Source organism: Puntigrus tetrazona, chromosome 11 (genome assembly GCF_018831695.1).
Source record: "Puntigrus tetrazona isolate hp1 chromosome 11, ASM1883169v1, whole genome shotgun sequence".
Taxonomy (NCBI): Eukaryota; Metazoa; Chordata; class Actinopteri; order Cypriniformes; family Cyprinidae; genus Puntigrus; species Puntigrus tetrazona.
In genome coordinates, this window is record NC_056709.1 from 15,181,743 (window position 1) to 15,206,870 (window position 25,128).

At 39.6% G+C, this 25,128-nt stretch overlaps 4 protein-coding genes across 4 annotated transcripts; 2 read left to right on the forward strand and 2 right to left on the reverse strand.

Annotated features, from left to right (window-relative positions):
* Window positions 1–5,726: 5,726 nt before the first annotated feature.
* On the forward strand, window positions 5,727–8,590 carry krt95 (keratin 95). Its single transcript, XM_043252797.1, has 6 exons — window positions 5,727–6,206; window positions 6,293–6,375; window positions 7,490–7,646; window positions 7,796–7,960; window positions 8,055–8,180; window positions 8,366–8,590. The coding sequence occupies exons 1-6, from the start codon at window positions 5,727–5,729 to the stop codon at window positions 8,588–8,590; spliced, it is 1,236 nt and encodes a 411-aa protein (XP_043108732.1).
* A 4,182-nt stretch (window positions 8,591–12,772) lies between these two features.
* On the forward strand, window positions 12,773–15,499 carry LOC122354562 (keratin, type I cytoskeletal 19). Its single transcript, XM_043252800.1, has 6 exons — window positions 12,773–13,195; window positions 13,316–13,398; window positions 13,855–14,011; window positions 14,118–14,282; window positions 14,383–14,508; window positions 15,275–15,499. Exons 1-6 carry the CDS (start codon window positions 12,773–12,775, stop codon window positions 15,497–15,499), a joined length of 1,179 nt encoding a protein of 392 aa, XP_043108735.1.
* A 560-nt stretch (window positions 15,500–16,059) lies between these two features.
* On the reverse strand, window positions 16,060–18,898 carry LOC122353766. Its single transcript, XM_043251646.1, has 4 exons — window positions 18,877–18,898; window positions 18,496–18,711; window positions 18,255–18,406; window positions 16,060–16,399 (listed from the first exon to the last, which is right to left on the reverse strand). Exons 1-4 carry the CDS (start codon window positions 18,886–18,888, stop codon window positions 16,060–16,062), a joined length of 720 nt encoding a protein of 239 aa, XP_043107581.1. The 5' UTR covers window positions 18,889–18,898.
* A 4,298-nt stretch (window positions 18,899–23,196) lies between these two features.
* Window positions 23,197–23,992, reverse strand: LOC122353767 (translation initiation factor IF-2-like). Its single transcript, XM_043251647.1, has 4 exons — window positions 23,903–23,992; window positions 23,661–23,772; window positions 23,447–23,539; window positions 23,197–23,355 (listed from the first exon to the last, which is right to left on the reverse strand). Exons 1-4 carry the CDS (start codon window positions 23,956–23,958, stop codon window positions 23,197–23,199), a joined length of 420 nt encoding a protein of 139 aa, XP_043107582.1. The 5' UTR covers window positions 23,959–23,992.
* Window positions 23,993–25,128: the final 1,136 nt, after the last annotated feature.

Here is a 25,128-nt window from a genome sequence, read left to right on the forward strand (position 1 = left end):
CTTGTAAAATATATTAATCTTCGCGTCTGCGCCGTGCAATAAAAGAGGATAGGGGACCGAATCGTGTCTGAGGAAATACTTTGGAGCACATGTTGGCTCTGCTTGAGCGATGAGCGTACAACGAAACTGTCTTGTATTCTTGCTTGCAAAACCTTTTTGGCTGTAAAAGTAATCTAAAAAGCCTACTCTGTTGACTGCTCGGTTTTAATTCCGGGAATCACTCGCGAAAAACGTCAAAGTTCTGTTGGTTTGTTCGCACGGTATTAATCACGCAGAGATACCGCAAATCCACGTTAGTTATTAGTTTATAAAGTATAGCATGTCGAATCTCTCTGCTTGCATGATATTTCTCAATGCCAAATCAATTTATAAATCATACTTTAGGCCGATCGTGGTGAGCCTGATCTCAGACTTGGCTTGTGCACACGCCCGGCAATGCTACATCCCAGTACTGAGCGCCAAACAGGCCTGTGTCGATTCAGTGTTTTTAAATGCTTTTATGTGAAAAGAAAATATGATAATACAAGGATATCATTTTAAAGAGCAAAAGAATAAAAATTAAAAAGATAGCAATAATTCTCTTTGTCTTACGAATAAAGTGCTCCTTTTTTCAGGGCTTGTGAATATAAATATCCAGAGATCCACATTAAATTAAAATTGTACCTGATCAAAAAGCATGATAAAGACTTTATAATGAATTAAGAATTTATAATTATACAAATATTTTATTTTTAGATAAATGCTGTTCTTTAGAACTTACCATTCAACAAAGAGACCTGAGCAGCACCTTTACTCAACTGTGGTAAATATAATACTAATAACAAAATGCTTGAGCAGCAAATAAGAGCACATGATCTTGCTGATCATGTGCACTGAGCTACTTAAAATCACAGGAATATTTTTTTTTTTTAGTATATTCAAATAGATATAGAATGAAATAGAGGTAGGCTAGTGCTACATTAAGGCTTTACAAAATCTCATTTGGTCTTGGTAAAGTCTTAAATTTACTCCTTCAGTTTTAAATAGTCTGCTTTTCAGTTGGGATCTGCCTTACCTCAAGCCATGTGTTAATGTGCATTAAATCATTAAATATTGGGTGTTTTTTTTTTTTTTTTGGTGAACTGTTCCCTAAGACAAAACACCCTAGTCTTCTAGTTTAGTTTGGGAACCCAAAGGACTCTTTAAATGCACATTCAAGTGTTTCAGAAAATCGTGATTTGAACTGATACCACCAAACTGTCTCCAAGCCTGGCAAGTGTTGAAAATGAAGATGCTTCAGTGATTTGTTAACAGATATTTCTCCTTTCAAAGCCAGTTGAACGTAGTTGGTCTTTGTGGACACATATGTAGGAAGGTTTTGATTTTATACAGCTGTGTTACTAAAATAAAGCTCACACAGAAAAGGTGGGAAAATACGCCTAATTTTATTTGTTGATTAGTAGATGCTGTTGATTTTATTATTTCTGCCAACTAACCATTCTCAGTTGAAACTTCATTTTTCCTACGCCTGTGTATGTTAGTGTAATATAAGCAGTGCTACACAACATTTTCTCTTGAGGAAATATATCTGTAGTGCACTATAGCCAATGTTTGAGCACTTCTTTTTTTGCAGTTTTTGTTATTCTAAAATGTCAAAGGCATTAAAACAATTGTAAACAAGGTGGTTTCTTTTTGTGTGTGTGGGTTAGATTTGCTAGAAATGTGACGTGATTTAGGGAGGAAAAAAGAAACGTAATATGTATTAAAATACATTAATATTAATAAAACAAATTGTAATTATGATGCATTTAAACTATAAATTGCTATGTAATAATACATAAATGTTCTTAAGGAATTTAAAACAAATTTAATTTATTGGTACTGCTACTTAAATCTTAAAAATAGAAAAAGGAGAGAAGATAAACTTAGCATTACACTGATTCACAGTCTGGCAGTTTTTACTTTCAGCAATTTTTAAAAATCACCAATGCATTTTTATTTTTCCAAAATGTTTTGACATTTTTTTCTGCAAGTAGTTTGCTAATCATTATAAACTAGTTTTCTCATTATGTATAATGAATCTATACTAAATCTAATTTGTTTTTGGGGTACATGTAACGGAAAAAGGACTGGAGTAATAATGGACAATATTTTCATAATAATATAATTCTTAAATACAAATAATAAATGATCATTTCTTTCTCTATTCCTTTGTTCTCCCAAAATGCTCAGCATATGAGGTGACATATGAAATCAACTTCCAGGTCACAGAGCCGCATTTTGATTCGAAAACCCAGAACATTTGATGTTGATTTACGATACACTAGCTATTTCAAAATTAGATTAAAGTGATTTGAATGTGAGGTAGTGTAGTTTCTCGGCGCTAGAGGGCGCAGCGAGCGGCAGGTTGAGCAGCAGGCTGAGTCTCTCTCGGGTTCTCAAGCGGGTGCGGTGGCGGCGCCTGTAATCCAAGCTACTGGGAGCTGGAGGCTGGCGGATCGCCGGAGTTTGTAGGGCTTCGGGCTGCCGACTGCGCCGATCGGGAGTCCGCGCTGGGCTTCCAGAGCCGATATGGTGCCCTGGGGAGCTCGGGACCGCCAGGTCGTCTAAGGAGGTGAACTGTCGAAGTTGGAGACGGAGCAGGTCAAAGCTCTGTGTCGATCAGCAGTGGGATCGCTCCTGAGAATAGACACTGCAGCTCAGCCTGAGCGACACAGAGAGACCCAGACTTTTTGCGCTTGTTTCTGCACCATTTAGAAATGAACGATACGATTAAGTAGTCAGTGATCATGAAATCGTTTCACTCTCATCAACTCCAGATAATGGCGTTGTCTTGCTTTTTCTAGATGTGGAACCTGTTTAATTAAAGAGAGTGTTTGTTAACATCAGGGACGCTGCTGTATGTCATGATTGCTACCATGTCGCCTCTCTCTGGAAGACACGTGATCTTTCTGTTCGTGTGCAGCGTCTGTGTTTCTTGACCAGACGGAGGCGCTGTTTCACTTTAAACTATTAATGTTTTAAACCAACTGTAAACATTTTAAATGACTTAAATGGACAGGCCCAATGAATGCACATTGAAACATCATCAATTATAACTAAAATCAATTATAATAATATACATACTGAGTTTGTTTGTAAAAAAAAAAAAAAAACCTGCTTAAAAATCCAGAAACACAACTGTAGCTGTACAACTTTACAACAGCAGTTCTACTCTTCCATATCAGCTACAAAGATGAAGCTCCTCTCGTCTTTCTCTCAAACTCTCGAAAACGGTCAAAAAACAGTGCACCCATTCATCATATGTGGCTACATTGGGTTTCTGAGCATTGGGTTTTTAAGTCATCTGGGTTCATTGACTCCAGTTGTTATCTATAATAGACACAAATTATTTAATTTATATGAAACACTGGCAAAAAAGTGTTTAGCGGTGGAAAATGAGAAATATTTGTTCAGCAGAATTGTGTATTAAGCTTAAAAGAAAATTTTGCTTACAAATTGGTTGATAATCTCTTTTAATAGAGTTCTAACACGTCAAAGGCAATTATTCAGAGCTGTTAAACATAAAGACTGTGCAGCAGAGAATAAAAATGAGGAAATAATACACCTGAAAATTTCCTTCCTTGTTTGATACACCTATGATTGTTTGGGTCATTTAATACAGACATGATGATCTAAATTGAAAACTTAATCATCTCTGTGCCCAAGAAGTTAACAATAACCTATTTTAATAACTACCACCCTGCATGTAGCCTGACCTATCATCATGAAGAGCTTTAAGAGCTTGTCATGACCACTGTCCCATCCATACACTCTCAGGAATAAAGGTAAAAACTGTCACTGGGGTGCTAAAGGTACATGTTTGTACCAAAAGGGTTTATGTAGTAGCTTACAGGTACATATTAGTACTTAAAGTGTACATATTTTAACCTAATAGGTACAAAAAGGTGAAAAGGTTCTGCCCCAGAGACAGCTTTTGTACCTTTATTTCTGAGAGTGTACCAGACTCCTTACAGTTTACAGTATTTCTCCAAAAAAAATTGCAAAAAAAAAAAATGAATAAACAATTACTTTTACTTTAGTAATTTAGCAGATGCTTTATTTTAATGCAACTTGCAAACGAGTTCAATAGTTCAGTAGCATGTCCGGTTAGTCTATCACAGCACATAAATAAAAATAAATAAAAAAGAAGACGAGAAAGATAGCATACAAAGATAGCTATGCTAGAGGGTTAGAGGGTCATTAAAAAATGTTTTTTAAGTCCTGCGATAAAGAATCTACCTATATATACCAATATTAAACTTTAATTCAATGCATTTGATAACTGTAAAAAAAACTGTGAAGAAATGTACAGCTCGATGGAGGAGACTTTGTTTTAATATCTATGCTTTTATGCTACATGTCTTAAATAATTTTATATTTATCTGCTAGAAATTTAAGAAGACATTAAACTTCTTCTGACTGTAGTTTTAAGCTACCTCGTACATTAGAATCTTTGTTTTTAATCTTTAACGTACTATTACTACAACCAGAACACCAATTAACTTAATGAACGACACCTTGTTAATCTAACCCTAGTGACTCTTAACAACCTAATGAGTGATCAATTATACCATTCAAAACTATTATCATTTAACTACACTAAATCATAGCTTCATTTAAAACCAGACATGGGTGAGGCTTCATTTTCTCTGCAGTCACTGAAGTAATAGCAACTGATCAAATAAAAGTAGTTGCTCAACTACAGGTCAGGCATTTTATAGGGGTTTAGTCCACTTACTGTATACAAATAGCAGAGAAGATAAGGTTTCCTCAGAAATGAGGCAGTTAAGCACATCAGAGAAAGCCCATAAGACTTCCACACCATCTCAGTAAAACTGCTGATTTATTATTGCAATGGTTTACAGATAAAATACAACATTGCTGATTAGAAACAACTAAACCCACTGAATGCTTGTAAACTATAAAATCGTTTTTGCTGTCAAATATTGCACTGTGTATCTGATGATTTCTCAAAGAAAATAAAATGACTGTGATTCTCAGTAGAACAAAATAAACCCCCCCGTGCCACTTAAGGAATTATTTAAAAAATAGTTTTCCATTAATTTGATGCTTTTACAGAGCAACCCAAAACACAATAATTCTGTATATTTCTTTCCACAGCTATGACCTGATCAAGCCAAGATTAATATTTGAATAAATATTTTATTTTGAATGAATGCATTCAACACCAACATTTGCAACACTATTTAACGTAATATTTTTGCTTTTTCAGTTTTTCTATCCAGGAATGTGGGCAACCAGTAAGCACATCGCTTATGGTCACATGTCCAGAGCTGCTGCTGTTACATGAAACTACGACTTGGTAGTGCTCTCGCTATATTTCTTAAGTAGGGTCTAGCAGGCCTTTTCAGCCCACCAGAGACCAGTAGTTTTAGCAGGACAGGTCATGTCAGTACAAACCACTAAATAAATAACCGAAAGTGTCTCACAAAATGTGTTCACTTTTGAAAACCTAACCTAGCCTATCCTTAAACCTCCTTTTTCTGCCCTTAACTGTCAAAGGGCGTTAAGCTGGCACAGAACACTTCCACACACACCCTGCCTCCTTCTCCCACAAAAACCAGGAGCCGCCCTGGATCTGCATCTCTATAAGAGATCAGAGCTGGGCTCCTAGATCCCATCTTCATCAGGAGAACTCTCACGGTTTCCTCTCTGGGTTCATCTCATCTCCGTATCCCCACACCATGTCTTGCTCTCTCCGTACATCATCCTGCCTCGGTCCCAAGAGCATGGCTTCTAAGACCACAGTCGCTCCCATACGCTGTGGTACGGTTCCTCCTTGCTTTGTTCCTCCCAAAGCATACAGTGTTTATGGCTGTGGTTTTGGAGGAAGCACTCGCATCTCTTCCTCCTGTTATCGCCGAGTTGGGTGCTATCCAAATCTGCAGCGCAAAATCGGTGGAAGAGACGTATGTTATGGAAAACCGAACGCGGGAGAATTCAAAATCATGCTCGGAAACTGCGACTACATCCAGCTGAATGACAAGGCCACCATGCAGAACCTGAACGACCGCCTGGCGTCCTACCTGGAGAAGGTGCGTTCGCTGGAGGCTGCCAATGCCATCCTGGAGAGGCAGATCTGCGAATACTATGAGAAGAAAGGGCCGATCTGTCAGAGAGACTACAGCCCCTACTGGAACACCATCAATTGCCTGAAGGAAAAGGTACTCCTGGTGCTTTTTTTAAGGGATGGAAACATTTATAATGTGCACTGCATTAGTATCTTTTATATCGATGTTCTACATTGTAGATTGAAGCTGCTAGCATCAACAACGCCAACATCCTCCTGCAGATCGACAACTCTAAACTGGCTGCCGATGACTTCAAGATAAAGTTAGTTCCTCTGTAACCGTAGCTTGATAACTTCAGCATCTTAAAGGGATAGCGCACCCAAAAATTTCACTTCCTGATCCATAAGCCCTTTGTTCTTCGGAACACAAATTAAGATATGTCTGATTAAATCCGAGAGCTTTCTGATCCTCACATAAACAGCTACTACCACATTCAAGGCCCAGAAAAGTAGTACAGTCATCTTTAAAATAGTCCATGAGACAACAGTCAATCATTATTTTAAAGTTATGAGAACACTTTTTGTGTGTAAAGAAAAAATAAACACTTGATTCAACCATTTCTTGAATAAAGTACGGAGCCATCAGCACTGCTCTCTCAGGCCCCATTTACACTAGTACGTTTTCATTTTAAAACAGCATTTTAGAATGAAAACGCTCGGTCTCTAAGAGACCTTTCTACCTCTCTCTCCCTATTGACAACCCATAGTATCTCCATCTGGAACACAAACATCTAATAACCCATCTATGATAGTTTGTATATGTATAATATTGTAGAAGTTACACAGAATGTTGCAAGTTTTATTATTTAGTAATGTTTGTTTGGTAAAATAATGATTCCATTAATCTTACCCTTTATGGATCTACGACTAGTTGGCAGTTATCTTAACTTTAAGAACGTGTTTAAGACAATTTTTAAGAAGATTCTTATCAAGAACTGGAATCTCTTTTTTAGGTTTTGTCTCAGGATCAATTTTAATAAAAAAAAGATAAAAAATATCCGTAAGAAGAATTTTTGGGAATACAAAATAGTCTTTTTTCATAAGTTAAATAACGACACGAAAATGTCAGTTAAGAAAAAAATTCTTCTTAAGAATGTTTCGTGAATCCGGCCTCTGGTTATTTTAGACAGTTTTTGGCACTTTACCTTACTACCTTTCTAGGCCTTGAATGTGTTAGCTGTATTGCTGTCTATGCAGGGTCTAAAAGCTCTCAGAAGTCATCAAAATAAATCAATTTGTGTTCTGAAGATAAACTAAGTTCTTATGGGTTTGGAACAACACGAGGGTGAGTAACTGAAGGCAAAATGTTCATTTTGGGTTGAACTACCCCTTTAAGAGATTGAATTTATACATGAATGGTGAGTTTTTTACGTTCAGATATGAGCATGAGGTGGTGATGCGACAGTCTGTGGAGGCCGACATCGCTAACCTGCGGCGCTTGCTGGATCAGACGACTCTGACAAAAGCTGACCTGGAGATAAAAATCGAGAGTCTGCAGGATGATCTAGCATGTCTGAAAAAGAACTACCAGGAGGTTCGAATCAGTTTGCTTGTCTCAGATTAAATTCTGCATAACGTAATGCCATAAGCGATATAAATCCAACTACGAAAGGCTTGCCGTGAAATATTTTTTTTTAGTTGTAAATAAAAAAGTGTTGATGCTTGAGTCACGTGTGTTTAAAGGATGTGGCAGCACTACTGCGTCAGCTGACGGACGCGAAAGTCTGCGTGGAAGTGGATGCTGCCCCTCAGCAAGACCTGAACAAGGTTTTGGAAGAAATCCGTTGTCATTATGAAAACATCATAGACAAGCATCGCAGAGAACAGGAGTGCTGGTTCAAAGAGAAGGTGAGACTATGATGGTCATATATTCTACCAGACTTGTGAGAATGCATCACAGTATACAGCATGAGGGTGGTGTGTGTTTCTGACTCTCTTTAAGACGGCGCAACTGTGCAAAGATGTGGCCAGCGATACAGAGTGCCTCGAAACCTCAAGGTCACAGATCTCAGATTTACGGCGTACCTTTCAGTGCCTGGAGATCGAGCTACAGTCTCAAATCAGCATGGTGAGGAAATCGAAGGCGCATCAGATGGACTAGCCTGACAATTATGAAGGTTTTGTGTGATTTGAGCTGGAATGCACTACGCGAGTCTTAAAATCGAAACACTAGGTCATCATGCACTTTGTAGATGATTAGGCTGCTTATTAATTCATATTACGAGTCTTCTCTTTGCCTCTTTACTCACGCAGAAAAAAGCGCTGGAGTGCTCACTGTTGGAAACAGAAGCTAGGTACAGCGCGATGTTAGCGGGTTTCCAGAAACACATCGACGCATACGAGGCAGAGCTTTGTCAGGTGCGCAGCGGCATTGAGCAGCAGGGCAGAGACTATGCTGCGCTCCTGGACATCAAGAGCCGTCTGGAGCAGGAGATCGCCACCTACAGGTGTCTCCTGGAAAAGCAGGACATTAAGTAAGTGCATCCTTTTATTTAGCATTGGGTACTTGTATAGCTGTTGCGTTATGCTTATTTAATTAACTCTACTAATGCACTCTTTCAACTCTTGCAGGACTCAAGAACAGGGTAACTCAATTATTTCTTCATGCAATATATTGTGGTTGTGGGAGTTGTTTAGGTCAGCTTCAGAATGCATGTTATGGATTAATATCTGTTTTTTCTCTCTTTCAGGCGGGGTGTTTGTGTGTACAACGCCAGCTGACACAATTCTCAAATGCACACAAGTTATATGAACAATGTTAAAAATAAACAAAGGGTCCTTGTAGTGCAATTGAATTAAACACTCTGCACTGACTATTGAACAACTCACTATTAAAGAAACATTGTATGCTTTCATGTCTTGTACTTTTTATTTTGAACCGAAATTTTGGGCATTTGCATTTTACATTCACATTTACGTTTTAGTGATTTAGCAGATGCTGTTATCCAAATTGATTTACAAATGAAGACAACAGAGGTTTTGCATAATCCATACATCAATGACAGAACACCACCTGAGATTAGATGAAGTATAAATATTTTGGTGGTGGTGGTGTTTTTAAAATGAAGTGTTAATGATATTTGTACATGATTTGAAAATGTTGATAAGTTACAGGTAACTGTTAATACTATTAATTAATACTGTTAATAATATTTGCATGTTTCAGTGCAGAAATACCCTCAGTGTTTCAGAAAAGCCACAAATGAAGTTTACAGACTTAACATTTTAAAATGATATTCACCTTAAAATGAAAATTCTGTCATCTTGTACTCACCTTTTGTGGAGCATAAGATATTTTGAAGAGTGATTGTTGAATGGACTGAGCTGTGGACTGCCACACAGGACTACAGCAGTTTATCAGCCACATTCGACCACAATGCTCTTGCTACCTGGGTTGGTATAACCAAACCATTTTGGTTACCATAAACATCCATTGTTTTAATAAAAATATATCTTACATGATCAAATGTTCAAATGAAGAAAGAAAATTAAGCCTTAGATTGACACGATGGAAAGGAAATGGGTGAACTATTCCTTGATTCCTTTTTGTTTTTTGTTGGTTTGGTTGGTTCAGTTGGTTAAACAGTTGAGTTGCTTTGTTTTAAAGGAGGTTAGATTTTTTTTATACTGCCAGAGTTATGTGAGATTACTGGGCCACCCTCCGAGACCTGCCCAATGAAAATACACTTAAAATGTTTTAGTCTATGATTGCAATTCTTATGATTTAAAGTGAAACAGCGCCTCCGTCTGGTCAAGAAACACAGAAGCTGCACACGAACAGAAATATCACGTGTCTTCCAGAGAAAGGCGACATGGTAGCAATCATGACATACAGCAGCGTCCCTGAAGTTAAAAAAAAACATTAAAAGATTACAATGTTGAAAGTGAGACAACCTGGAGCTGACAGGAGGGAAACGATTTAATAAATTTTAATCATATTATTAATCGCTAAATGTTCATTTGACTGTCATCGTGCAGAAACAAGCGCAAAAGGTCTGGGTCTCTCTGTGTCGCTCAGGCTGAGCTGCAGTGTCTATTCTCAGGAGCGATCCCACTACTGATCGACACGGGGGCTTTGACCTGCTCCGTCTCCGACCTGGGCCGGTTCACCCCTCCTTAGACGACCTGGCGGTCCCGAGCTCCCCCAGGAGCACCATATCGATACCGAACTTAGCGCGGACTCCCGATCGACATAGTCCACGGCAGCCCAGAAGCCCTGAGCTCAAGCGATCCGCCAGCCTCAGCCTCCCAGTAGCTTGGATTACAGGCGCCGCCACCGCACCCGGCGAGAACCCGAGAGACTCAACCTGCTGCTCAACCTGCCGCTCGCTGCGCCCTCTAGCGCTGATTTATTGACGGCCATTTAGAAGAAGCCTACAGGCCAAAGCATTGTTAGAAATGTGTGTGCTTTTTATAAAGTAATCACAATTATTTTCCTCCCTAATGAAACTGTGACAGATTGAACAGAAATGTATTTGCCTTTGTCCTATGACTTTTTATGGTATGCGTTCTAGAGACATGCATCACCATTAACAGGTGAGTCTAGCTCCTAATCACGTTTCAGGCTACTCTCACACAGTCTTTTCAAAAGAATACAATTATTGCACAAAAGAAATTCTTTTAAGTCAAGTTACTACTTAAAGACACTCAACTGCTTTGTATGCCTCTAAAACAGCTAAATGATTGAACTGTCATTAAGTAGCCAATTAGTGCTTTGTCAGACTGGACACACATTGACACTCATGTTCTAGGTATTTTTCTTTCTGGAAATTCTAAATCCACCTGGCTTTAAGAAAATAGAGCTGCAAGCAAATAAATTAATATGAGATAATGAAATAATGCAACAGGGTACCCATTATTTAAGCCTGCAAACAGCATTCTAGCAGTTTCTTGTCTAACAAGTTATTTTAACCAGTGATGGTCGTTATACATTTTACACTTTACAAAATAATAAGGTTTTGTAACACTCAGACTGCAAGGTTTTACGTCTTGGATGTCAAATAGGGCATTGTAGCTACCCGATCTCATTAGTGTGCGTATGAATAGAAAGCCAAATTTAAAACAAAAATTCATTGTATACGCAAAAATGGCTACGCGGTGGGTTGGATTAGGGTTGTGAGGTAGATGCGTATCATATGTACCTTAAAACTGCGTATCATATGCACGCCAACACATTTTGTATCACATGCATGGGAAAACTGCTCATTATATGCATGCCAAACACGTGCGTGTCATATAAGCAGCAAAATCAATTTTGCGTATCATAACCACAAGTTTTAGTTTTTTCTGCGTACTATTTATTCGTATTTATTGGCCAAACACGTGTCTTTCTTGAGTATGCAAAAAAATTATCTATCTATTTATTAGTGTTTTTATCTTAAAAGTGACCTGCTTTTTTTTTATTATTTTCACAACATAAAGCTGGTTGAAATTTCCCATCACCCAAGGTTAAAACAGAAACATAAGCTTAATTTTCTGATTTATGCGCTGACCATTTTATGTTTTGGGCCCAAGAGACCCCAATGATATTTGGAAAAATAATAGCAGCAATTTCAATCTGACCATATTTTATCTTAAAATTATTTTAATTATTCTCATCTTGTACTTAAGTCTGTCTTTGTTGTGAAGGCATTAGTCTATTAAGTGACCTTTGAGTCATGTGTGCAATTAAAACACCACCCTCACTTTGCTATTTGTCCGGTCTTTATAAAGTCTAAATTGTTAAAACTTACTCATACTGTCCAAAAAGGCACACATTTTTATTCAGAAATATACACACACATAAATTCTTTTGCAGCTTGCTCATTAGGGTGGAATACTCCGGTCCTTGAGTTCTAATATTACCGGTGATGACACACAGACACACAAACACATGCACACACACACTCACATTGTCAAATTGTAGAACCCGCCCTAAAGCTCCAACTATATAAGATGACAGAGCTGGCTTTAAAGGCACCATATGCTTCAGGACAATTTGAACATTTTATTTTGTATCCTCCCTTTTTGCGTTCATCCTTCTCTGTGCCATCTACCATGTCATCCTTTAAAACCTGCTCAGAGTCCTGCTCCTTCACCTTCCCAGAGACCTGCTCCATAGGCTGCCCAGAGACCTGCTCCGAGACAGGCACCAAGACATGCTCCTTCACCTTCCCCAAGATCTGCTCCGATACCAGTGTGAAGACTTGCTCCGGGACCTGCTCCGAGACATGCCCCAAGACATGCTCCTTCACCTTCCCCAAGACCTGCTCTGAGACATGCTCTGAGACTTGCTCCATTACCCTCCCCAAGACCTGCTCGGATACCAGTGTGAAGACTTGCTCTGAGACTTGCCCCGAGACATGCTCTTTCACCTTCCCCAAGACCTGCTCCGATACCTGCCTGAATACATGCTCTGAGACATGTCCCAAGCCCTGCTCTGATAGCTTTCTGAATACTTGCTCTGAGACCTGCTCTGAGACATGCCCCAAGACATGCTCTTTCACTTTCCCCAAGACCTGCTCGGATACCTTTGTGAAGACTTGCTCTGAGACTTGCCCTGAGACATGCTCCTTCACTTTCCCCGAGACCTGCTCCGATACCTGCCTGAATACTTGCTCTGAGACCTGTCCCAAGCCCTGCTCTGTCTCCAACCCCAAGTCTTCCTTCAGTTCTTTCTCCATGATTTCAAACTCCGTAATCAGTCCTAGCCGTTGTGGTACAGTTGCACCTAAAGCTTACAGTGTCTATGGTGGTTTTGGAGAAAAGACCCGTATCTCTACCTGCTCTTTCCGTTCAAATACTTGCTCTCCTTGTCCACCTTACAAAACTGACGGAGGATACGGATGTCATATTGGAAAAAGTGGAAGATTTAGCGCAAGTATCATGACTGGAGGATGTTATGACTACCTCCAGAAGAGCGAGAAGGCCACCATGCAAGACTTGAATGACCGTCTGGCATCATACCTTGATAAGGTGCACTTTCTGGAGGCTGCCAATGCTTGTCTGGAGAAGCAGATCCGGGAGTACTATGAAAAGAAGGGGCTGATCTGCCAGAGGGACTACAGCTGCTATTTCAAGACCATCGATTGCCTTCAGGAAAAGGTACAAAATGGAATATTAGTAAAAAATTACTTTACCATGTACAAATATCATACAAAAATACTTGTTTTATTACATATGATCTACATTTATAGCTTTATTTGTCATTGATTTTCATTATAGATTAAAGACGCTACCGTTAGCAATGGCAAAATCCTTCTGCAGATCGACAACGCTAAACTAGCTGCTGAGGACTTCAAGATAAAGTGAGTTCTATTAAGGCAATTTTTTGGAGCATTTAACATGTATTAAGGTTTTCATAAATTTAGGTGAACAAACCAAATTCTTTCTATCGATGGTAAGGTCTCATTTGTGTCCAATGCAAATGTTTACAGACAAATTTGGAATATGATCAATATTATGGAGTAGTTAGGGCAATCAGCCTTTGGCTGAAACATATATAAATGCAAATGTATAGAGGCAAAAGTATGTATACAGCTGTTTATACACCAGCTATACTTACATCAATTGTTTAGCTGATAAAACATCTTTTTGATTTGAAAGTTGCGAAATTATGGTTTTGGAACTGTATACAGTGTGTACATTTTAAAAACTCTGCGTTGAGGTTTGGACATCTAACTTGATAGCTTTTTGCTTGTACATAGATCATAGTTATTTTTAAACATAATTATTTTTTCCTTTCTGACCTTTCCACAAATCAGATATGAGAATGAGGCAATGATACGGCAGTGTGTAAAAGCTGATGTCGATAACCTGCGTTGCATACTCGAGAAGACGTGCCTGGCGAAAGCGGACCTGGAGACCCAGATCTGTGCTGTACAGGAGGAGCTGTTGTATCTGAAGAAAACTCACCAGGAAGTATGTAGCACAACTGTTTGTTTTTTTAAATTTGAATGTTTTAAATGAAGATTAAGAACAGCAATATTTTCCTGAGCCATAATGCTTGAGTCACGTGCGTTTATAGGATGTGGCAGCACTACTGTGTCAGCTGACAGACACAAAAGTGTGTGTGGAAGTGGACGCTGCTCCTCAGCAAGACCTGAAAAAGGTTTTGAGCGACATTCGATGTCACTACGAGACCATCATAGACAAACACTGCAGAGAACAGGAGTGCTGGTTCAAAGAGAAGGTGAGATTTCTGTCTGTCTGCTTTTAATTCGTATAAAATTGCTCAGTGACTCATGAGTCGAATGTCTCACATGATATGTCTGTTTACGACTCTCTTTAAGATGGCAGGTCTGTGTAAAGATGCTGCCACCGACACAGAGTGCCTAGAAACCTCCCTAGCCCAAATCTCAGATTTGCGACGGACTTCGCAGAATCTGGAGATAGAGCTACAGTCTCAAATCAGCCGGGTGAGATGCAGTAAACACAGGATGCGATAGACCATAAGTAAAAAATAGAACAGTATTTTGAGCGAAGTGTCTGAAGGTCAACCAGGGGTTAACCAATGTTAAAGGAACAGTTCACCTGAAAATTACAATTACCCCTTACTTACCCTCATACCATTCTAGGTGTATATAGGTTTCCTCTTTCAGATGAACACAGCCTAAGTTTTAAAAAAAAAAATTATCTTGGCCATTTCAAGCTTGGTAATGGTGGTGGAAAGTGGCCATTATTTTGAGACTCCATTAACCGTATATATATATATATATATATATATATATATATATATATATATATATATATACACAAGCCAGAATTCAACTCTCTCACAAACGTGCATAGAGCTGTTGCCAGAAGTCAGTGATTTGAGTTATAATTGTAAAAATGTAATTATTTTTGTTACAAAAACCCATCGATCTGCTTCAGAAGACATGCGTTAACTCCCCGGAAGCATGTAGGTTAGTTTTGCTATGTATATATACGATTAATGGAGCTTCAAAATAATGGCCACTATCCACCAGCACTACCAAGCTTGGAAGAGCCAGGATAATTTTTTTAAAAACTCTGACTGTGTTTGTCTGAAAGAAAAAAGTCATAAGTATTCTTAACACTGTTAATACAACAAGTTTCAGCATTGATCTTTAGATATGAGCAATTTTTAGCTAGCTGTTATCTGAGGCAAACCGGAACCCGATTTGATGTTTTATTCAGTAACTGTTCTCTTTACTCATGTAGAAAGGAGCGCTGGAGTGCTCACTGTTGGAAACAGAAGCTAGGTACAGCGCGATGTTAGCGGGTTTCCAGAAACACATCGACGCATACGAGGCAGAGCTTTGTCAGGTGCGCAGCGGCATTGAGCAGCAGGGCAGAGACTATGCTGCGCTCCTGGACATCAAGAGCCGTCTGGAGCAGGAGATCGCCACCTACAGGTGTCTCCTGGAAAAGCAGGACATTAAGTAAGTGCATCCTTTTATTTATATTGGTGTCACAAATAATAGGTCTTTGATATTGTGTAATGTATTATATTATATAATTTATGTTATTTGCGCTTTTTTTTCATTTCTAGGTCCTAAAAAGATCATCTCTCTATATAATTACTCTCTCTCTCTCTCTCTCTCTCTCTCTCTCTCTCTCTCTCTCTCTCTTTCTCTGAATATATGAGGGGCATATAAATAAAAATGGTTTTCTACCCTGCAGGTGGTCTTTTTAAACAATGCAATGAAGTGCCTTAGTTAAATTTTTTAAGTACATTTACGTTTTAAGTACTTTTTTTTATTTACCATTCACTGTAAGACAACAATTAAGTTGCTGACTTGGAGATTTATTGCGTGAATTCTACATTAAAGTTCAGTCTCAATATTTTGGTGTTTGTTTGGTTATTGTGTCATGTGCACATGTTTTTATGATTCTATCACAAAGCGAAAGGAGACCTTTACACCTTTACGCAATCCTTTCTTTGCAGTTTTCCATGCATTCACTATATTTTTATGCATGTGTATGTACGTTCAAACGGATAGAGCTCACGCGTAGTATATGGTAACAACTGATATTGTTTTCAGCGCTAGAGGGCGCAGCGAGCAGCAGGTTGAGCAGCAGGTTGAGTCTCTCGGGTTCTCGCCGGGTGCGGTGGCGGCGCCTGTAATCCAAGCTACTGGGAGGCTGAGGCTGGCGGATCGCTTGAGCTCAGGGCTTCTGGGCTGCCGTGGACTATGTCGATCGGGAGTCCGCGCTAAGTTCGGTATCGATATGGTGCTCCTGGGGGAGCTCGGGACCGCCAGGTCGTCTAAGGAGGGGTGAACCGGCCCAGGTCGGAGACGGAGCAGGTCAAAGCCCCCGTGTCGATCAGTAGTGGGATCGCTCCTGAGAATAGACACTGCAGCTCAGCCTGAGCGACACAGAGAGACCCAGACTTTTTGCGCTTGTTTCTGCACCATTTAGAGATGAACGATACGATTAAGTAGTCAGTGATCATGAAATCGTTTCACTCTCATCAACTCCAGATAATGGCGTTGTCTTGCTTTTTCTACATGTGGAACCTGTTTAATTAAAGAGAGTGTTTGTTAACATCAGGGACGCTGCTGTATGTCATGATTGCTACCATGTCGCCTCTCTCTGGAAGACACGTGATATTTCTGTTCGTGTGCAGCGTCTGTGTTTCTTGACCAGACGGAGGCGCTGTTTCACTTTAAATCATAAATATTTTCAGCATAGTAAAACATTTTCAAATATCTCTTGACTGGGCCGGCCCGGTGTCTACACACTTAATCTCTAATCATTAGAATTCAGTCGTATGTAATGTATATGACACGACTGAATTATATATATAAGAGAAAGAACTGATCAAACTAATATAATTACATTTAACAGCAACGTAGAAAACAATCCTGAAAGAGATTTCCTCCTAATCTGGGCACAATATTCATCAGCATCAGGCCGTCAGTGTTAGTGAAAGATACGAGGCCCTGGAGAGAAACAGGAGAAGGATGGAGAGTGTTTATGTGGGGCCCGAGAGAAAGAGGAACAGGACGGTCTTGAGAACTTGTCCTCTGCTAACGTCTTCGATCCAGGTCAAGGTCAGCAAGAACAATCAGGAGCCTTCAAGTACTCTCTCTGCAGATCAACAACCCTTTCCGCTCAAGTTCAACACAGTCCAATCAAGTTCAGCGTCCCACAAGGTGGACATGAAAACTGAGGGTTGGTTACTGCCATAATCTCAAACATTAAAACAGAAAAACTGAATTTAAGGGCTCCCCCCTACGCTTTTTCAAGTTTTTAACGCATGCTTCACACAAAAAATTGATGTCAAAATTTTTAATTAATCACATTTTAATCTCCACAGTACAGCTGCTTTTGGATTCGTCTCATTTTTTGCAGATTGCATAACTGTTTCTGTCTCGTTCCTGTTTAATGCTGTGAAGCTGCTTTTTTTAAACAGTCTGCATATAAAGTGCTATAATTTGTGCTGACTTTAAGATGTGCAGGTCATTGCATCATTTTCTTACTGCAACATGAGTCTTGAGCGATATACACAAAAACTCAATTATGGCTTTTAAATATGTTTAAAATTTTTAATTTCTGTTTGAAAATGATTTCGACTGAATAGACATTTATTCAACGTGAGCAAATTATTATTTCCCTACATTTATTACATGACTTTTAAAAATTCATACTATAAGAAATTACTACATAAATGTTTTTTTTCTTAAATTATATATATATATATATATATATATATATATATATATATATATATATGTGTGTGTGTGTGTGTGTGTGTGTGTGTGTGTGTGTGTATTATGCACTTTTCAATCCAACAATGTTTTAATGCATCAATCCTTCACAACAAAAATGATGACAAAAACATTTAAATAAAAATCTATTCATCTCAGTATAGCATCCAGGACACAATGCTGTCAAAATGATTTTATTATGTAGTTTAGGTACATCTGGCTGGTTTTGGTGCATCTTCATAGCTTGGATCTCCGCTGCTTGTTGTCTTTAGTTTCACCTGCTTTTGTTCTTCACCAAAAGCTTTCATAAGTTGAAACTGTTTTCGAATCTGAAGGAAAATTAAAAAAAAAGAAAAATCACCATGAGTTGCATTTAATCACACATTGCCATTTAATGCCATTTTATAACTTTACCGCATTTCACTTTAAACACCGTATCATCAACAAATGAATCAGGGATGCCAGAAGTGTTTCTCATTATTCACCAGCTGCAGCTGCTTGAAGGGTCCTCAACAGCTTCAGACTCTTTCCAGTAAGGTGCGATCATTTGATACATCGAACGAATCCCGGCCTTTATCTGAGCGTTCAGGACCTCGTCTTCATGTTCAGTGGTGAGCTCTTCCTCTAGTTTCAGTTTCTGTGGAACAGCTGTGATCTTTAAAGGCCGTAGCCTACAGAAGGAGGTCTTTTTTGTGTCTAACGCTCTAAACGTGTGAATGTTTTTACCGCTCTTTCAGTTTCTGCTGTGATGTCTTCCAGCTCTGTCTTCTTCTGCCTCAGCTCTTGGGAGAGGTGCAGGATCTGAGTCTTCTCCTCCTTTATGTCCTTCTGCAGTTCCAGATTTGAGCGATCGATCTCTTTTAGTTCAGCTTTAAGTCGTAGGTTTTCGTCTCTCAGGTACTCTGCTCTACGGCATTCACGGCGTCGATCGGCGTCCTCAAACTCAATAAGAAACAAAAGAAAACATTAAAACACGACTCGGTGTCTTTCTTTTACTCCACCTGTCTCGTTCATCAGAAAACTGAAAACAGCCTGGCGCTTTCTCTGAGTAGTTTCAGTATTTGTCCCCTTTCCAGACAAAAAAGGAGCTATTAATACTAGGACTACCTTTCCAGGCATCTTTGCACTGCTCTCCGGTTTAGTTTGGCCTGCCGTCTACGCCGGTGCTGTTCTTGTCTTTCTTCGAGCAGGCCTTCATACCGTTTCGTCAGTTCTTCAATGCTCTTTTCTAGCTTTTCGATTTTTTCTTCCTCTTCCTTTGCATGTTGGATGGCTTGCAGCTTTTGGGCCTGATTTTCCTTTAGTGAAAGAAAGAGGAATACGAGGTTAGCAGTCATGTTTAACTCACTTTACTCGTTATCCATGCAGTGTTTCAGAGTCTAGTCTTACTTGCAGCTCCTTAGCAGTATCCCGTTTTAACTGCCTCAGTTCCTCCTTTTCTTTTGACACCTTTTCGGCTCTTTCTCGCTTCCCCTGCAACTCCTGACAAGAACATAAAACACTACAGTCATTTAAAGTAGAACAGCTAAAATCTTTCTTTCTTTCTTTCTTTCTTTCTTTCATGCAAGCACCTTTTCCTGCTCTTCCAGGGCTATGGTCGCTCTCCTGTTCTCCTCGATGTCCTCCGCGAGAAGCATCGAGCTCGTCTTTCCTCCGACTCTTTCTCCAAATCCTCGATAGTCCTGAAAGATTCAGTATAAATCGCTGAATACACGAAGAGCTACATTTCAACGACTTCGATGAAACTCTATAGTCGACGACGCATTAATGCTCCTGATAAAAACTCTGCTTGTGGTGTAATGTACTACTTACGAGGCGAGCTGCTCGTCAAAAACCGACCGATAGTACTCTTCCGCGTTGAAACTCATCTTTTTTTATCTCCGCACACCGTGGACAAACTTTCTGCGAGTGTTTTATAACATTTAAAAAATGCGCTGTGGCGTTTGTTGTGTTTATGGTTAATTTTGTTGACGTGCTGTTGCCGGGAGACTAGTTTTATTTGTTTATATGAAATGCAATAGCAACAAATGCAATTTAATAAAGCATTTTTGTCACATTAAGAAAAGCACTTGACAGTAAAACATAGTTTTGCTGGAAACGTTCCTTCTAATAAATTCTACTTTTTGGGGGGCTAATACCTATCGACTAATATCTAAGATTACACGGACGCATCGCTTTTTTACTAGATGCCTGGAATCCTGTCCTCTGATTGGCTCCGGCTCTCACCGATGAGACTCTTTATTGGTCCAGGACCGAACAGGATGAGTGAAGCTCCTGTACGACAATAAATAAATACGTAAATATATGGAAAGTAAATAAATACATCCGCATGCATTTTGCATATATTAGGCTATATTTTGTAAATAATAAAAAGAGTACACACTGGTACAAACCGTCTCTGGTCATTTTAAACTCTTCCATTGTAAAGATTTTTATATTTTTGAAAGAAGTCACCAAAGCAGAAAATAGTTTTTTTTTTTTTTTTTTTTCTATATGACTACGTTTTAAGTAAGATATAATGTTTTTTTTCTGTGAGTTTGCAGCATCATTACTCCACTGACTTGTGGAAAATGTGCCAAATATTTTTAAAAACGACGTTCTGTTTCTCGGCGCTAGAGGGCGCAGCGAGCGGCAGGTTGAGCAGCAGGTTGAGTCTCTCGGGTTCTCGCCGGGTGCGGTGGCGGCGCCTGTAATCCAAGCTACTGGGAGGCTGAGGCTGGCGGATCGCTTGAGCTCAGGGCTTCTGGGCTGCCGTGGACTATGTCGATCGGGAGTCCGCGCTAAGTTCGGTATCGATATGGTGCTCCTGGGGGAGCTCGGGACCGCCAGGTCGTCTAAGGAGGGCTGAACCGGCCCAGGTCGGAGACGGAGCAGGTCAAAGCCCCCGTGTCGATCAGTAGTGGGATCGCTCCTGAGAATAGACACTGCAGCTCAGCCTGAGCGACACAGAGAGACCCAGACTTTTTGCGCTTGTTTCTGCACCATTTAGAGATGAACGATACGATTAAGTAGTCAGTGATCATGGAAATCGTTTCACTCTCATCAACTCCAGATAATGGCGTTGTCTTGCTTTTTCTACATGTGGAACCTGTTTAATTAAAGAGAGTGTTTGTTAACATCAGGGACGCTGCTGTATGTCATGATTGCTACCATGTCGCCTCTCTCTGGAAGACACGTGATATTTCTGTTCGTGTGCAGCGTCTGTGTTTCTTGACCAGACGGAGGCGCTGTTTCACTTTAAATCATAAATATTTTCAGCATAGTAAAACATTTTCAAATATCTCTTGACTGGGCCGGCCCGGTGTCTACACACTTAATCGCTATTCATTATAATTCAGTCGTATGTAATGTATGTGACACGACTGAATTATATATAAGAGAGAAAGAACTGATCAAACTAATATAATTACATTTAACAGCAACGTAGAAAACAATCCTGAAAGAGATTTCCTCCTAATCTGGGCACAATATTCATCAGCATCAGGCCGTCAGTGTTAGTGAAAGATACGAGGCCCTGGAGAGAAACAGGAGAAGGATGGAGAGTGTTTATGTGGGGCCAGAGAGAAAGAGGAACAGGACGGTCTTGAGAACTTGTCCTCTGCTAACGTCTTCGATCCAGGTCAAGGTCAGCAAGAACAATCAGGAGCCTTCAAGTACTCTCTCTGCAGATCAACAACCCTTTCCGCTCAAGTTCAACACAGTCCAATCAAGTTCAGCGTCCCACAAGGTGGACATGAAAACTGAGGGTTGGTTACTGCCATAATCTCAAACATTAAAACAGAAAAACTGAATTTAAGGGCTCCCCCCTACGCTTTTTCAAGTTTTTAACGCATGCTTCACACAAAAAATTGATGTCAAAATTTTTAATTAATCACATTTTAATCTCCACAGTACAGCTGCTTTTGGATTCGTCTCATTTTTTGCAGATTGCATAACTGTTTCTGTCTCGTTCCTGTTTAATGCTGTGAAGCTGCTTTTAAACAGTCTGCATATAAAGTGCTATAATTTGTGCTGACTTTAAGATGTGCAGGTCATTGCATCATTTTCTTACTGCAACATGAGCCTTGAGCGATATACACAAAAACTCAATTATGGCTTTTAAATATGTTTAAAATTTTTAATTTCTGTTTGAAAATGATTACGACTGAAAAGACATTTATTCAACGTGAGCAAATTATTATTTCCCTACATTTATTACATGACTTTTAAAAATTCATACTATAAGAAATTACTACGCAATGTTTTTTTTCTTAAATTATATATATATATATATATATATATATATATATATATATATATATATATATATATATATATATATATATGTGTGTGTGTGTGTGTGTGTGTATTATGCACTTTTCAATCCAACAATGTTTTAATGCATCAATCCTTCACAACAAAAATGATGACAAAAACATTTAAATAAAAATCTATTCATCTCAGTATAGCATCCAGGACACAATGCTGTCAAAATGATTTTATTATGTAGTTTAGGTACATCTGGCTGGTTTTGGTGCATCTTCATAGCTTGGATCTCCGCTGCTTGTTGTCTTTAGTTTCACCTGCTTTTGTTCTTCACCAAAAGCTTTCATAAGTTGAAACTGTTTTCGAATCTGAAGGGAAAATTAAAAAAAAAGAAAAATCACCATGAGTTGCATTTAATCACACATTGCCATTTAATGCCATTTTATAACTTTACCGCATTTCACTTTAAACACCGTATCATCAACAAATGAATCAGGGATGCCAGAAGTGTTTCTCATTATTCACCAGCTGCAGCTGCTTGAAGGGGTCCTCAACAGCTTCAGACTCTTTCCAGTAAGGTGCGATCATTTGATACATCGAGCGAATCCCGGCCTTTATCTGAGCGTTCAGGACCTCGTCTTCATGTTCAGTGGTGAGCTCTTCCTCTAGTTTCAGTTTCTGTGGAACAGCTGTGATCTTTAAAGGCCGTAGCCTACAGAAGGAGGTCTTTTTTTGTGTCTAACGCTCTAAACGTGTGAATGTTTTTACCAATCTTTCTGTTTCTGCTGTGATGTCTTCCAGCTCTGTCTTCTTCTGCCTCAGCTCTTCGGAGAGGTGCAGGATACGAGTCTTCTCCTCCTTTATGTCCTTCTGCAGTTCCAGATTTGAGCGATCGATCTCTTTTAGTTCAGCTTTAAGTCGTAGGTTTTCGTCTCTCAGGTACTCTGCTCTACGGCATTCACGGCGTCGATCGGCGTCCTCAAACTCAATAAGAAACAAAGAAAACATTAAAACACGACTCGGTGTCTTTCTTTTTACTCCACCTGTCTCGTTCATCAGAAAACTGAAAACAGCCTGGCGCTTTCTCTGAGTAGTTTCAGTATTTGTCCCCTTTCCAGACAAAAAAAGGAGCTATTAATACTAGGACTACCTTTCCAGGCATCTTTGCACTGCTCTCCCGGTTTAGTTTGGCCTGCCGTCTACGCGGTGCTGTTCTTGTCTTTCTTCGAGCAGGCCTTCATACCGTTTCGTCAGTTCTTCAATGCTCTTTTCTAGCTTTTCGATTTTTTCTTCCTCTTCCTTTGCATGTTGGATGGCTTGCAGCTTTTGGGCCTGATTTTCCTTTAGTGAAAGAAAGAGGAATACGAGGTTAGCAGTCATGTTTAACTCACTTTACTCGTTATCCATGCAGTGTTTCAGAGTCTAGTCTTACTTGCAGCTCCTTAGCAGTATCCCGTTTTAACTGCCTCAGTTCCTCCTTTTCTTTTGCCACCTTTTCGGCTCTTTCTCGCTTCCCCTGCAACTCCTGACAAGAACATAAAACACTACAGTCATTTAAAGTAGAACAGCTAAAATCTTTCTTTCTTTCTTTCTTTCTTTCTTTCTTTCTTTCTTTCTTTCTTTCTTTCTTTCTTTCATGCAAGCACCTTTTCCTGCTCTTCCAGGGCTATGGTCGCTCTCCTGTTCTCCTCGATGTCCTCCGCGAGAAGCATCGAGCTCGTCTTTTCCTCCGACTCTTTCTCCAAATCCTCGATAGTCCTGAAAGATTCAGTATAAATCGCTGAATACACGAAGAGCTACATTTCAACGACTTCGATGAAACTCTATAGTCGACGACGCATTAATGCTCCTGATAAAAACTCTGCTTGTGGTGTAATGTACTACTTACGAGGCGAGCTGCTCGTCAAAAACCGACCGATAGTACTCTTCCGCGTTGAAACTCATCTTTTTTTATCTCCGCACACCGTGGACAAACTTTCTGGGAGTGTTTTATAACATTTAAAAAATGCGCTGTGGCGTTTGTTGTGTTTATGGTTAATTTTGTTGACGTGCTGTTGCCGGAGACTAGTTTTATTTGTTTATATGAAATGCAATAGCAACAAATGCAATTTAATAAAGCATTTTTGTCACATTAAGAAAAGCACTTGACAGTAAAACATAGTTTTGCTGGAAACGTTCCTTCTAATAAATTCTACTTTTTGGGGCTAATACCTATCGACTAATATCTAAGATTACACGGACGCATCGCTTTTTTACTAGATGCCTGGAATCCTGTCCTCTGATTGGCTCCGGCTCTCACCGATGAGACTCTTTATTGGTCCAGGACCGAACAGGATGAGTGAAGCTCCTGTACGACAATAAATAAATACGTAAATATATGGAAAGTAAATAAATACATCCGCATGCATTTTGCATATATTAGGCTATATTTTGTAAATAATAAAAAGAGTACACACTGGTACAAACCGTCTCTGGTCATTTTAAACTCTTCCATTGTAAAGATTTTTATATTTTTGAAAGAAGTCACCAAAGCAGAAAATAGTTTTTTTTTTTTTTTTTTTTTTCTTTTCTATATGACTACGTTTTAAGTAAGATATAATGTTTTTTTTCTGTGAGTTTGCAGCATCATTACTCCACTGACTTGTGGAAAATGTGCCAAATATTTTTAAAAACGACGTTCTGTTTCTCGGCGCTAGAGGGCGCAGCGAGCGGCAGGTTGAGCAGCAGGTTGAGTCTCTCGGGTTCTCGCCGGGTGCGGTGGCGGCGCCTGTAATCCAAGCTACTGGGAGGCTGAGGCTGGCGGATCGCTTGAGCTCAGGGCTTCTGGGCTGCCGTGGACTATGTCGATCGGGAGTCCGCGCTAAGTTCGGTATCGATATGGTGCTCCTGGGGGAGCTCGGGACCGCCAGGTCGTCTAAGGAGAACCGGCCCAGGTCTGAACAAAGCCCAGGTCGATCAGTAGGATCGCAGGAGAAAAGCCCCAGCTCAGCCTGATCGACACAGTAGTGGGATTGTTTCTGCACCATTTAGAGATGAACACTGAGATTAATCAGTGATCGTTCGTTTCACTCTCATCAACTTTTTGTCTTGCATTTTCTACATGTGGAACCTGTT